Genomic DNA, 15,726 nt, shown 5'->3' on the forward strand with positions numbered 1-15,726 from the left:
TGAATGGACTCGGGTTATTTTTAACGAACAGCTGTTGTATTGTGGTTAATTTGGTATAACCTGATTCTGAATTGGTAGTCATGGTTTCTGTTAATTGATACGTAAATATTTAAAGATTGTCATGATCATTTTAGATATATTATTGTATAAAAGTATATGAGTAACAGTGCAAGTCCATACTATTATATAATTTTAGAAAATATGGAATATAAACAATTTTTAGTTTATTTAAAACCATAATTTATAATTAATATACCTATATGTATTACTATCTACGGTTAGTGGATAAGAGGGAAAACATTTTTATTTTCAATTCTACTAGAAAAAGTAATTCGTGACAAAAAATATTTTGCTTTTTAATTGAATATGGTTGTCATGAAAAACTGTAATTTATATATATACAGGGTGATCAGAAATTTAACAAAATTAATAACGTTGAAGAATAAACTGCTTTTGTTTTTGATAATATAAAAAAATGTTAATAAGAAAAGTTGTTCATAACGGAAAGTTATGTTATAATTACGATTTGTGAATAAAGCGGCTTACTTTGGTATAAACAGAAATGGAAAATATTATATTTTTAATAATTAATATTAAGTAATTCTTGATAAAAAAAATTCGCATATTAATATAAATAGAATTTTAATTGTGAATATACATAATAATGAGAAAATATAAAAAATATGTACGATATACTTATTTTGTCCAAAAAATGTGTAAAGAATTATGTACAAAAGGACGATTTGAGTCTAAATTTTTTTTATGAGAAATAGGTATTCAGTTCACTTCACTTGAAAAAATAGTTGTAGGTACTTTAATACCTCCAATATAAACAGAAATTCTGTGGAACAGTGTAGTTTAATAAATATGTAAATAAATGAAAGTAATAAAGAAATAAATAGAATAGGTACAGTAGAACAGGAAAAAATTTAAAAAATCATAAAATAAAATTATTTCTTTTTATTAATTTGAGCTTCTATAATATATTCTGGATCCATACATCTTTTTCCCTGTGGAATATTTTTGTATATTATTTCTGGTAGTATACAATTTTTATAAAATTGTTCCAAATTTGTTGCCATTGATTTTTTCCATAATTCTTCATCTTTCTTAATTTGTTCTACATAGAGCGGGTTGTTTTCACCACTATAGGTATATTACGAAATAACATATAGACTTCTTCCGGTTATATTTAACTGTCTCTGTATCTGAAAGTAAGAAAAGAATTTTACCAGATAATATTTGTTATAAACATAGATAATTATACATTTTTACCTATTATGCTTTTGATTTACCATAATGATATATCTAGTCATATATAGGGTGCCACAATAGTGCGATAAAGTTTAGTATAACTGCCTGTAGTAGTGATACGAAAAAAGTTACTTGCTCGGATTCACATTTTATTATTATTTCCATTATTCATTATTTTCAGACCGAATTAAACGTTCAGAAAATCTTGTTTTTGGCCTGAAGATTTTGCCCTATACAACTATAACTGAAAATAATTATAAACTTTGTCACACTATTGGAACAGCCTGTATGTGCATTGCAACGACAATATGTCATATTTATATTACGGCTAAGTAAGCGGAAAGTCCATTGTCGCATATGTAATTTTTATTTTCAAATAATCAAATACAATATACCTACATATTTATTTTAAATATCTATTATTTACTTGAATTTAGTACTAAGTACAACTATGCCTAGCAAATTGTAATACTTACTCTGTTAATGTTTTTTCCTTCATATAAAAAATAGTAAACTCCACAAATAAAATATTTCGCAGCCACAACGCAACAATAAAAGATAACAGCTCAAAGATCCATACAAGAAATAATTACATTCGCACCTACTCTGGTCCGAATCCATATAAGTACTAAAATGTAGAAAATAATATGAAATAAAACTTTTAGTTGGCTGCAAATATTATAAATTTGTACAACCACTTGCCATCCTCCTTTTTTGTAAATATGTACATAATAATATGTAGAAGATAGAAAATAGAAATATTTTCAGAACAAAAAACCGGCGGCCGCAAATTGGAGTTTTTATTATTTTATTACCCTTCTCTTTTCATATGCAATTATGAGATAGCAAGAGAGTGGGATGGACGTATAGGCCGGACAACTCATTATCGTGCACGTGTGCGTGCACCTGGCATTTTCTCGTTTTTTTTAGGTGTGTTTTGCCGGAATTTGAATGAATGAAATAATCGTACTATTTTTACTATAAACGTATTTCCTGTAGCGACATCTATATGAATATTGTAGTACTTTGTTAGATGAAACGGGACTTCAATTTCCGTTCTTAATCAAAGTTGACTATTTTTCGGTATGTTTAGCATAGGCTTTATTCTACTACAAAAAATACCTATTTTCTCTTTGGCTGATGATAAGTAAGTATGTAAACATTTATTTCCTCAAGTTATTACAATATGAAGTTATGATAAAGGTAAACTTCTTGGTATCAAAATAAAGATAATCAAAAAATCTAAACAAATTAAAAATATAGATGGTGTGAGAAAAAAACAATTTGAAAATATTTTTAAATTATTATTTTCCAGCACCATTTTAAAATAGTAGTTTGAAATAGGAATAGGAAAACCCATTTGTATCTATTAATCGAATTGTATAATATTTTATTTGAGACGAATCGATTTGATTTGATTAATCCTGTGTAATAAATTGATATATCGATTCTAATTGATTTGTATTTTTGAATCGATCCATCGAAAAAATAAAATTGAAATATCGAATGGCTGATCAATTCAAATCGAACTAAATTGAATCAGAACATCTAATTGTCGAGTTAAATTTATTCCAATTTTAATTTTTGAATCAAATAGAATGGAAGGAAATGAAGGAATATTTAATAATTGTAATAAAACAATAAAATATCAATGTGTTTGTTACCAAACATATAATCAAATAAATATACAGGGTGTTCCACAATGTGTGGGCAATCTCTCGAATTTATACAGGGGACGTTAAAACAACATGACATGTATCTATAAAAATTTTCCCGAGAGGATCCTCCTTCTATAAAGGACACTCCTGAAGTCGATTTTTTTAAATAACATTTAAAATACTTTGTGTAATTTAATTATTTTTAGGAAAAAACAAATGTAAATAAAAGCCGTATTTATTTAGACAGGCACAGAAAGAATGCAAATTTCATCGGTTTATTTCTCTTTACGTATGTAATAAAAATCATATTAAACAAAAATAGTTTTTTCTCTATACCTAACAGTTCATTTTATCGATATCAACCAAGAGTGCCTTTTTTAGTTTAAGGTTCAAGCTATATAAAATATTATTTTTGTACCTTTATCGTGAAGGGTATAAAAAAATTGACATAATTGTGCTACAGCTATACCTCGCGGTTGAAATTATACAGAGTGACTCAGACATGATATAAAAACACTGGCGTATAAAATATAAAATGATTTTAAAAACGGTTCAATATTATTTGTCTTGTATTAAATGATGTGCAACTCTCTACGCCCATCGATAGGATCTATAATCGTCTATAGACTGAGTTACACTGAAAGTCGATCTATATTCTATCTCTGCCTTTTGCACTTGGTAGGGAATAGGGAAATGCTTTTTTAGTGGGTGTAAACGGACTTGATTTACCCATCCTTAGAAACACCATAGCATAAGCGTAGGCGAGGGGTCTAATTCCGTGGCTAATTTATAAATTGAAAAAACACAACTGAGACGTTTTAAAACTTAATAATTAAAATGGATCAAAGTGCCGGTTGTAGCAAACTGTCAAAAATATTAGATGTTATGTTTTATTATCTTTTTTCATTATTTTCCATATCTTGTTGCCTTTTACGCAGACACGCCAATGGATTTTCGTTCCCGGCACGCTTCATCCCCCTTACTAGTCCAAAAGCTAGCGATGAGTCACTCTATAATTTCGACCCTGGAGTATAGTCTGTCCCTGGCAAACCAAATAATCCAAATTGTTTTTATGGCTCAATTTTTAAGGAGTCTTATCTTTATATTAAATTACACAAAGTATTTTAAAAGTTATTACTAAAAATTGATTTTCAGGGGTGTCCTTTAGGGGCCTGTATCTCCATAGTAGTCTAAGAGATTGGTGTCAAAATCCCTCATGATCCGACTAATGGCCAATTTTGTTTATAATGTGTTGGTCGTATGTTGTATAATGGGGTTTCGGAGTTTGCTGGACACCCCTTGTGGGGCAGGGGTTGGGGGTGCGGGGGTAAATACGAAATATCGCCCTGTAATCAGATTAATGTCAGTAACTGATAAAATATATTCTAGACCTTTGTGGGAGTATGAAAATAAAAGTTGTTGAGAGCCTAGTTGGTGCAGGGGCGTTTAAAACGGGGTAAAATGTACCATGTACAGAGCACGCAAGCTGCGTGCGGGAAATGCAATCTATTTCGATTTCTCCTTCACCGATTTCGACTTGGAAAGTTTCCTATCATTGGTTTTGCTTTTACAAATTTGGATAGAATCTGGAACTGCAGCAAACAAACGTTATATTAATATAAACAAAATATATGAAAACCTTGGAAGTTCTTTGTGTACAGCCCTAGCTGATTTTCATGCTTTAACGGGTTGCGACTATAATCCCAGTTTTTTTCGAAAAGGAAAAATATGGCCTTTTAATATTTTGTGTAAGTTTGTGCAGCAGTATCAAAAACCTTTTTATGATCTTGGAATATCGACTGTGAAACAGTTTTTGAAGATCTCGAAACGTTTGTATGTGATTTGTATGGCGTAGGTATCACGAAAACTATTCACAAACGCTTCACAAAAGTTAACGATGTTCGTTTTAGTTTATTTAATTTAATTTAATTTACAAAATGCTCAATGTTAAAGAACCTTTTTTGAAAAAAAAATTGAAAAATTTCGATGCATCAAATTTACCACCTCAGCCAGAATTGTATCATCAACAACTTTTAAGAGTGTTACTCATATACGGCTGAATGCTCCTAAGAAAATATCAACCGAACTTAATGTCATTGAGTTGAGTTGGAAGCTCAAATGCCATGTACAGTTGAAGATATGATAGTAGGCAATGAATCTGACGATGAGATGGATGTAATTGTTGAAAGTGAAAGCGAAGAGAGTGACGAGTGTGATACTGGCGGTGAAAGTAAAGATAATATAGAGAAACTGATGAAAATTAGAGTGACAGCGCTTTTTAAAACTTCGTACTATTTGTAATTTTTTGTAAACATAAATTTTTCTCATTACCTTTATTTGAAATCATTTTCTTTTTATTTACGAGGTTGACTTTTTATTTACTCAATTATTTCGCAAAATATTAAAATATTAAAAATTATTAAAAAATCACAGAAATAAAATAAAAAATTGAATTTTATTTAATAATAATAATAATAATAATAATAATAATAATAACGACAACAACAACAACAATAAGGAAGGAGCAATCGAGATATACGCATTTCCCGTATGCAGTTTGTGCACTCGGTAAGTGGTACATTTTATCCAGTTTTAAACGCCCCTACCCCAACTAGGCTGTCAGTTACTTTCATTTTCGTATTCTCCCAAAGGCCTTGAATATATTTTATGAATTGCTGACATTAATCTGATCACGGGTCGATTTTCGTATTTACCCCCGCACCCCCAACGTCTGCCCCACAAGGTGTGTCAGCAAACTCTGAGACCCTATTATTCAACATATGACTAACACATTAAAAACAAAGTCGGCCATTAGTCCGATCACAGGGGATTTTGACACCAATCTCTCCGTCTATAGGGGGGCCCTCTAGGGAAAATTTTTATGGACTTGTCATGTTATTGTTTTCAATGTCAAATGGCTTTAAATAATCTGAAAATTTTTAGTTGCATTTGCAATATTACCGTAAAACTGACGTTCGCGAGAAGGATTTTCATTTAGATTTTATAAAAAATAGAAATATTAGTTCTGCTCGTGGACTTCTGTGAACATTAACGCACACCTTATATGTTCCAAAGAAGCTTTGTGGTTACAACAGCATCGCGTGACGTTCCCAAAATTGTTAGATCCCTTCTTATTCCACAGGCCCGACTTTACACCCACAATTAAACACTGTATACAGAAAAGTTTTTTTAAATAAACACTTCCACACAAACACTTATACTCCGAATACCATTCATTCCGAAACTTCCGAATGTACACTTTGTCTTTTGACTTCCCCCTTTTTTCCACATTGAGAGGAGACACAGGTCTCTCGCAATTTAAAAAATCCCATTTGTCCTATATTTTCCACCTGGAAAATGGCTTTTCCAATAAAATACATACTCGATCATGCATAGGAAACATTTCTACAATTATTGATGCAAAACAAATATTAACAAAGAACCGTTATAATCGTGCACTGGACGACAACGTATCGTATAAACTGTTTAATGGCAGGCGATGGGCGATTACAATGCTGCTTCAATTTGGATCTCAGTCATTCCCCCATGCCGTAGTTTTCTCATGTGTTGGCCGCCTAGTTGACGTGACAACCGCCATAAACAATCCTACGAAGAAAAGAGGAATATATACTGATTTCGATCCGCGTCACTTGCTTATACTATACATTGTATAGTATTAGGTTGATGTTCATGCTCAACGAAGGCAATGTTTTTTTAGAAGGCGATCACTGCGCAACTATTCTGTTTATTTCTGCGTATAAAACAAACAAACACAATACATTTTCAAAATAGAATTATACCTAAATTATAAAATTTATATAAAATCAAAATAATTTTAAATTGCACTACCAAACGGAAATTTTAGGTGAAACGGTGCGTCATTTGCGTCACCTGGTGAGCCGCCAATGGTAACATAGAAGGTTTTAATTGCAACCAGAAATTTACCATTTATGTGACCCACTTTTTTGCGATAATCGTAGATATAGGGTGGTCATTTTTTAGGTGTACACCATTAGTATCTCCTGAACTAGAAGATATACAGGATTGATTAAATTACGAAAAAGTTGCATATTTCTATGCCATTTTGGATTATGAAGAGAAATTGGAGACAAGTTTCACCGTTTCTAAAATAAGTTGAGAAAAACTGAAAACTTGACTTTTCTTATTTGTTCCATATCTTATTTATTATTATAAGTAGAGTAATGAAAATTGGTATATACACATAAGGCGATATACTCTGTCTATTGGAAGGTTAAAATATCTTCCAGGCCTCCTAGATTCTTATGTTTTATAACCAACTTTTCATTTTCTTATGGACACCATATGGGATTTTTACACCATTAGAAGTAGCATTAAATTTCGAGTTCCATGCTTGGTTGAAGAGATTATATTAAAAGCCAAAAAAAATAAAATTTCAATTCTATGATTTATTCAGTGTTATCGCAGTAGCTACGAAAAATTTTGACATTTCTGTTGTAAAAGTAAACAAACTATTGTTTACTAGTGTAAATAAGTGTATAAGTGTTTTTATTATTTATTTGTAATGGCATAATATTTAATAAGTGAAAAGCAAGACATTTTTATGTTTTATTTGAAAAATAGTCAATAAATTAATAATTGATAGCAAGAAACAAATATAAATTACATAAATTCTTCGAGTCATCTTTCTTACTGATTTTTTTTAATTGTTTCCGATGGAATTGAATTTGTTATTTTATCTTGCAATTGTTGGATACACTGCACCTGTCTATCATAAGTCATATTCTTTGCAAATCCCCAGAGAAAAAATCCGAGGAATTTAAACAAGGCGACCTTGATGGCCAAAAGCCAACTTGTTTAAAATTTCTTTAAAATCATTTCGTAGAAAGTTAAAATATGGATCACCAGTTAACTGTTGTGGAATAAAGTAAGAACATAGTAAATGGTCTTGGAAAAGGTCGCACTGAATTTGTGGCCTTATTTCCCATATTCAATTCGTTACGAAACCATTCACACTTCGTTGGCTGTCTTCAGGATGCAATGTTTGCAATGGTTTAAATTTAAAATCATGATACTTGTAACATGACAGCTAAACAAAAGCTCAGCCAAGTACAAAGGGTTGCCTGTCTGAGCATAACTGGAGCTATGCGTACAACACCTACCATAGCAATGGAGGTAATGCTGTGTCTGCCACCTCTAGATATTTATCTAAGAGAAATGGCTTTGACAACTATGCTTCGCCTCGAGAACGTTGGCTTAACACCGGTTGTAGGATGTGGAGAAGTCAGAAGTCGCCTGTGGAATGAGGTCATCAGGAAGACGCTCCTCCTGCAGGCAGACACTGACAGTATTTCTCCCCGGTTTGCATTTGACAAACCCTACACCGTACTCATTAAGAGACAGGAGGAGACCGCCCGTGGAGATGTAATTAGCATCTTCGCAGACGGATCAAAAAGGAAGAAGGGTGCAGGATGTGGAATATACTCTAGATCCTTGCACATCCGATATCAGTGGGCAATGGATAGGCATGCTACCGTTGTGCAAACGGAGTTAGCAGGCATAACCATAGCCACGAAGGAAATTACCCGCAGGCATACTACGGGCAAAACCATTAGAATCTACACGGATAGTAGACAAGCACTACTGACCTTGCGTAATCATAAGATAATGACTAGGACAGTATGGGAATGCCATGAAGCACTAGTTGTGGCCTCGGCCGCTAACAGCATATCTGTATGCTGGGTAAAGGGACACGAACAGTGCTATGGCAATAAAGAAGCTGACAAGCTAGCCAGGAGCGCATCGGGCCTCAACATTTTTGGACCCGGCCCCTCCAGTGTGCTTCCGTTGTCGGCACTTGTTGGAATTATCAAGGAAGACACCCACAAAGAATTTATGAAACGGTGGGATGAAACAATCAGCTGTCACTTTGCTAAGGAGTTCTTAGCGTATCCTAGCAAAGACACAGCCAAAAAATACCTGGCTATGTCTAGGTCAAATCTTCGCCTGGTGACAGGTATTCAAACTGGACACTGTTGGCTAAGGAAACACCTTTACAATATGGGGAAGTGTGAAACACCTCTTTGTAGGGGCTGTGAACAGGAAGACGAGACGGTGTTGCATTTACTATGTGAATGAACTGCCGTCTCGTCAACAAGAGAGTCCATGTTGGGAGAACGCTGGCCTTCAATGGCCTATATTAGAGAGACCCCCCTGAGCAACGTCACCACCTTTTTCACTGTAATAGGCTGGTTGGCGGCTCAGGTGGATTCATCTCTCTAATGGGAGGATGTACAAGGGGCCCAATAGGGCCTAAGTGCTGTAGCTTTGCTACCCTCCCCTCAATTCCAGAATCCAGAATCCATGATACTTGTATTCTTAAAATTTTTTGAACGCCTGACAGATAAATTACGTTCTAATTCCACTTGTCTCTTCGAGTATCATTGGATGTATGTTAATTTGTGCCAAAACATTTATTTTTCATTTGCGGTTCCATTACCAACACAATTTCTCACATTTTTAAAGTACCATATTCTTGTAACTGTCTGTACCTATAAACATTGGAAAATATTCTTATTTGGTTGCCTTCTCTATGAATGTACCTATCTATTCATAACATGCAGCCACTGAATTTTTGTTACATTGTATGAAAACATTGTACATATCTGTCTTTTCAGTTATTAAATATTGTCTCATTAGAGACAAATAATAAAAACAGTCGTACAGCAGTAAATGATAGTTAATTTACTTTTAAATAGAAATGTAAAAATTTTCATTTGTTTTCTCATGACAATGACAATTGAATTAAACAAATAATAACCTTTTTTGTCCCTTAATAAAATTCCTTTCACTCAAACATTATACATCCTTGAACTTTGGAATTTCATAATTTAATAATAATTTGAAATTTAATAATTTAATCCAATGGTGCAAAAATCCATAAGAAAATGAAATGTAGGTTATGAAGAAAAGTTGATTATGAAAGATGTTTTAACCTTCCAACAGATAGAGTATGTCGCCTTATTGATACATATCGATTTTCATTACCCTACTTAAATAATAAATAAGATACGGAAGAAATAAGAAAGGCCAAGTTATCAAGTTTTCAGCTTATTTCAGGATTGGTGCAACTTATTTCCAATTTCTCTGCATAATCCGAAATGGCATGAAAATGTGCAACTTTCTAGTTTAAAAGATACTAATGGTGTAGGTACACTTTAAAACTGACCACATCACAAATTTTTGTTGCCTTTTTTCACTAAATGGACATACTGAATATGTTATGTAGGAGTAATTAGGATTCCAATGTTTCATTTGTTAATGTTTTTAAGGAAATGAACTACGTCATAAAAACAAAATAGTACAGTTTTTCACGCCTAGTTTGAACTGGTTAAATTGCGAAGATAGGATAGGACTACTGAAAACACATGAAGGAAACATAAAGGTATTCATCAACGGGGAAGAACTGTCTATAAATTTCCCACCTTTAGCAGATTCAGTATATGCAATATTTGATTTGAGAGGTTCTTGTTGCGAAATAGCTGTAACAAGTCATAAAGCTCCTTTATCACCTTTAAACAGCATAAGACTGCAAGACAGCTTAGAGCTAGTGCTGGACCAAGAGCAAGCACCAGAATTGGTTGACTGTAAAGATGGAATAAATGAAGTAAAAGACTGCTCTGTTACGTATGAGTTTCATGATAATCACGGGCGAAATATTGAGCTTATCAGTAATAAAACAGTTGCACATAGAGTGGCCTCCTACAATCAAGGCATAGTTCTGATCCAACAATCCCTTGATTGTAATTCAGTGGTTCAAGTTGTAATAGAACAATTGGAAACACATTGGCAATCTTCTTTAATAGTTGGGTTGACTGTTGGGCCTCTCGATAGATTAAATTTGCCTGTTAATGCGCTTTCGATGAAAGCTCCTAGTTGTATTGTAGCTGAAGATTGGATATCTATCAATGGAGTGAAGGTAGCCATTAATTTTAGTATGCAAATATTTTATGAGTATTAAATACATTATCTTTTTAGTCACGTTCCAATTATGGCCAACGGCTCTGTTCACTGGCAGTGGGAGATACTGTGGGGTTAGCTTTAACAGACACACAGTGTTTGAAATTATTAATAAACAGTGAAGGAGAGGAAGTCTTGCATTGGAGTATTCCATCTGGTCAACAAATATATGCTGTGTTTGATCTCTATGGACAATGTCAACAGGTTTAATAATTTGATATTTATTAATGAAATGTTCATATATGTGCAGATTTTTAGGTAAGAATTTTGAATGAGGCTAACAGAGACGAAAGTACACCAACGACCAGTACAGATTGTGAGAAGGCCGATTTAGAATCATGTGAGAAGGAAAGGTCTGAGACAAAATTATCTTTACCCATTCCATCTGCTAGCACAAGTATGACAAATTCCACTTGTGTAAGAACTTCTGATAATAATAGCCCAATGAAATGTTGCTCTTACAAGGATGAATGTGATAATTTCAAAAAGAAGCTATTGTTGCCAGGTATTTAAAGAGTTATTGATCTAAATTTGTCATTACTTGATTGTTTTTGCTACTACATTTAAAATATAAATTTTATGCACATTTTGTATAATATAGATATGTAAAATCCAACTTTTTCATTTACAAAAACTATGAGTAAAAAAAATGAAGGGATGATTCTACTCATAAAAATTATGGCGCTGTTTCCATGACTCCTTTTTTAAAACTCAATCTTGATGGCATGACAACCTCAAAGATATATTTTTTATATTTCTCCATTTTTTTAGGTTTAATTTAAGTACACATTTATTGTTATCAACAGAATATATATGTGATATAAAAACCAATATTCTGAAGTTATAAAAGCTGTAAATAGTTCCTACAAAACTGAGTATAGGTAACTTTTTTGTTTGTGGTTTTAATAAAAATTAAACAACTGAATTTTAAAGGTCATTAAAGAACTTACAAAAAGGTTCATTTGTTCCAAGTCGATAACAGTAACTGTTTCGAAAAAAAAATTCTTATAATATTTCACGACAGTATTTTGTAAGAATGTTTTTCATACAAATCCAGAGAAATTATTCTTTTAAATTTCACAGTTTTTGTAATTCAATAATGTAATTAGAGATAATTTGGCATAGTTTTGTGTCATTGGGTAAATTATAATGTAATGTAAATATAAACTGGTTGATTATATATTTTTTATAAATTGTGAAAGATATCCTGTGTAAAATTATAGTTATAGTGACTTATAGAAAGAAGAATATTTTATTACCTTTTAGTGACGGCCGGTTTTTATTCAGATCTCAGAGCTGGTTTATTCTGAATAAAAAAAAAGATATATGGAGATTTCAGTAAATTGTAACTGATTTTAAGAGAGCCTCGAACCATTAAATTTATTTTTTCTGTGAAATTATTAATTTTATAGATTTGGAAAATAGGGCCTTTTGTAAGATTTTTGCACATATTAATTGGTTTAATTTTTTGAAAAACTGTTTTTAAGAGAGCCTAGAAACATTAAATTAAATTAATTAATTAAAATAGGGCCTTTTGTAAGATTTTTGCATGTAGGTGCGTTTTGTTGGATTGATTCCGGAATTGAATTATGCAGAATGGGCGTTTTATTGCAAGGATATTCTGAATGCGGTTGCAACTTTTGCTTCTGTGGTTTGAGACAGAATTATTAGAATTAAGTGGTGGGGAGATCAAATTTGTGAGGTTACTTAGGTAGCTGGTGTAGCATTGGCCCGTTGATATTCGGCATCTGTCTAATGTAATTCTAAAGAATCCAAAAAATCCGGGATTGATCCAACAAAACGCACCTTATATTAATTAGTTTCATTTTTTGAAAAACTGAAAAAAAATCAATAAGGACCATAAGCCCTTTAGAGCTTTGATGCTAGTACATGATCGTATACTAAATTTTAAAAAAATGCATAATTGAAAAAAAATTTTCTGAATTAACCCTGAGGTTATATAACTATTTAATTAGGCATTCTAAACCACGTGATCCAATATGCCACTGAGGGCAAACACTGTTATTATTTGCGATCTTTAGTGTCATTAAAAGGTGTTTTTCAAAAGTTTTCTGGTGATTAGTGTTTAAAGACGCAGAGTAAATATTCAGAAACTTTGTTAGTGAAAAATGATGATTTAATTGCTTAATTTATGGGTAAATATGAAAACCTTTAATGTGAATTTAAAGAAAAGACTTATGATTTACCTATAATGAAATGTTTAAAAAAAAAACAGTTTTTGGCACCAGTAAATATGCTGCAGCTCTGAAAAAATATTTTTAATACTGTTTAAACTAAAAATTATATAAACATTCCAATAGGCAAACAACAAATTAAAACATTTTTTGCAAAAAAACAGATTTTAAGAAACATTGTATAAAAAATTAAACAGACGTTACAATAAAACCAAAAATATTCAATAAAAAAAAACAAATTAAATAACATCAGGAACATGATTTTTGCATGCCAATTTTTTTTTTACTTTACTTTACTTTCCATAATAAAGTAAAAAATTATCACTGCTTAACATGAAATATCTGCTTTTTTACTGATCTGCTTCAATGCAATATGTGAATGGTGCTTCTAAAATATTGCACCGATATCATACTGCAAAAACTCATCAATATTGTGCAGAGCTTTTATAAATGTTTACAAGCCACGTGAGGTTAGGAAACCCAACATTGCACGACTGGTACTGGTAATGAAAATTCCCTAAATCTTGGCTATTACCAATGTTAATGATTTGTTTACAATGAACAATGACAAACTGTTACGCCTACGCTCAAGATAATGCGATCGCTGATTGGTTGATTTATTGAATTGAAAAATTACACCAATCACAGTCGGTGAAACATAATGTTGTGTTTTAATGTAATCTTATCTTACTGTTTTAATAATTTTTAATTTTACCGGAATTTAATTGTCAACATGAAGGAAATAAAGTTACTGGTCATGTGGTTTGTAATCATTTATCAGTGGCGGCTCATGAAGGAGGACTCTGGGACTCCGCCCCTCCAAATATTTTCAAACTGTAAACTTAAAATAATTTATTTCCTTAAATCAATAAAAAAATCTAAATAGCATGCAAATCACTATGCCTTGGATGTTAGATTGGTTGCATAAAGTGCACCAACCCCGTGAACGTGGCTCAGCTTAATGCCATCTATGATCATACCAAAGAGTTATCTTTGACCGTGCAATCCCCACTCCATTGTGGACGCTGAAATCTGAGTCTATCATGCAAGCATATTTCTACATATGATGCGACAAATTGGCATGGGGAGGGGATGGATAACGATAGGCTCACATGCTTTGTTTTGGACTGCATGTGGCAGTAACCCGTTTCACTTAAGTGTGGTGATTCTTTGTTCTTATACATTTTGGGGTACTTACAAAACTCAATGACCTTGAAATACCTGAAAATTTTTCACCTGAGACGCTAGACCGGGAACTACCACAAGTCCACACATATACTGCCTCTCTTTAAAATGCGCCCTTCCTGTAGTCAAACCCACGAGCCGCTACTGTCATTTATGAAGGCAGTGTATATGTTGTAATAGATTTTTAATTTGGAATACCTTAAAACTAAAGTCAATTATGTATATCAAAAATAAAGCAAGAAAATAGTCGATGATACTGTCTTAGTTCATTTTAGACACCAATGCATAAAATAAGATACTTACACCAGTGCAAAAAATAAATTGTTTATTTTTTAATTCATTCATATTATTTTACACACTTCTTGTTACATAAGTAACTTTTTTTTCAGACAACTATTTTATCGCGGATGAACATATCTGTTTTTGCCAAAATTGCTACAAAGTAAAATGCTCTGAAACAGAAAAAGACAATTATTTATTAGGTAAATATTTTATCACTTAACGCAATACATAGTTTATAATTTAACATTTTTTAGGATGGGTCAAATTTCCTTTAAAAAATGTAGCCAACATTTCAACAGATAAGTGGCAAACTGCATTCTATTTTACAAAACTGGGTGCCATTAGATGCATATTAGATAGGGGACAGCTTTTAACTAAAGGTGTGTATATCTTGTAAATTTTCTTAGAATATAATTTTAAATTTTTTATTACAAGGTCAATCAGAATGGTGCAATTTCACAGGACAAAAAGGGGATGATGTACAGGTAATTTTCTATCCAACATTGCAGTCTGGTACTCAGAAAGGATTCAAATTAGAAAATCATAAGGAAGTTTTTGCAGCTTTTCAAATATTTGTAAAACCTGGTGCGTATTCTGTATCCAGGGAGACTGAATTTGTTGAATGGAGTACCAAAGAATCTGGAGCCCTTGCTTTGAATTCTTTATTACTTAAAATTTCATAATTAATTGAAATATTAAACTAAATGTAATGATCCCAAGTTTTCTCAGTATATAAGTCACTATGTATAGTTATATTTTTATTTATATTTTTTAATTTAACAATTTATTGTGTGGTAAGAAATAATTTTCTTTTACCTTTTCAAGTGCAATTTTCTTTTATATTAAAAGCAATTGTGATTATTTTAATATTGGTAGGTATCTCTTTTATTGATCTTTTTGTCACTAAAACACTTTTGTTTTTTTTTTTTGGTATATAGAACAAGGCGGTTAATCCTAATGCTCTTATTAGATACAGTTTTATGAGAACTCATGCAGTCAGTGCCTAGGGATAGGAATAGAACAGTAATAAAATATACTGGGTGTACCATCAAGAAGTGCACAAACATTAAATCTTGTTCCAAATATGTACCATTTCTGAGATGTTTATGTAGACCTTTAAATAATAAAAAAAAAAATAAAAATTACGTTTATTA

At 32.0% G+C, this 15,726-nt stretch overlaps 1 protein-coding gene across 2 annotated transcripts in view; it reads left to right on the plus strand.

The window, feature by feature from the left end:
- LOC108913661 (neuralized-like protein 4) overlaps positions 1 to 15,325 on the plus strand; it is a 67,412-nt gene extending 52,087 nt beyond the window's left edge. For both annotated transcript variants that reach the window (XM_018719246.2, XM_018719247.1), the window contains 6 exons: positions 10,223 to 10,869; positions 10,929 to 11,114; positions 11,169 to 11,415; positions 14,680 to 14,772; positions 14,827 to 14,952; positions 15,008 to 15,325. In XM_018719246.2, the coding sequence (XP_018574762.1) occupies positions 10,223 to 10,869; positions 10,929 to 11,114; positions 11,169 to 11,415; positions 14,680 to 14,772; positions 14,827 to 14,952; positions 15,008 to 15,255 (1,547 nt within the window). In that variant the 3' untranslated portion in view covers positions 15,256 to 15,325. The remainder of the gene's footprint in view (positions 1 to 10,222; positions 10,870 to 10,928; positions 11,115 to 11,168; positions 11,416 to 14,679; positions 14,773 to 14,826; positions 14,953 to 15,007) is intronic.
- Positions 15,326 to 15,726: the final 401 nt, after the last annotated feature.

The sequence above is a fragment of the Anoplophora glabripennis genome, unplaced genomic scaffold (genome assembly GCF_000390285.2).
Source record: "Anoplophora glabripennis isolate ALB-LARVAE unplaced genomic scaffold, Agla_2.0 scaffold1106, whole genome shotgun sequence".
Classification (NCBI taxonomy): domain Eukaryota; kingdom Metazoa; phylum Arthropoda; class Insecta; order Coleoptera; family Cerambycidae; genus Anoplophora; species Anoplophora glabripennis.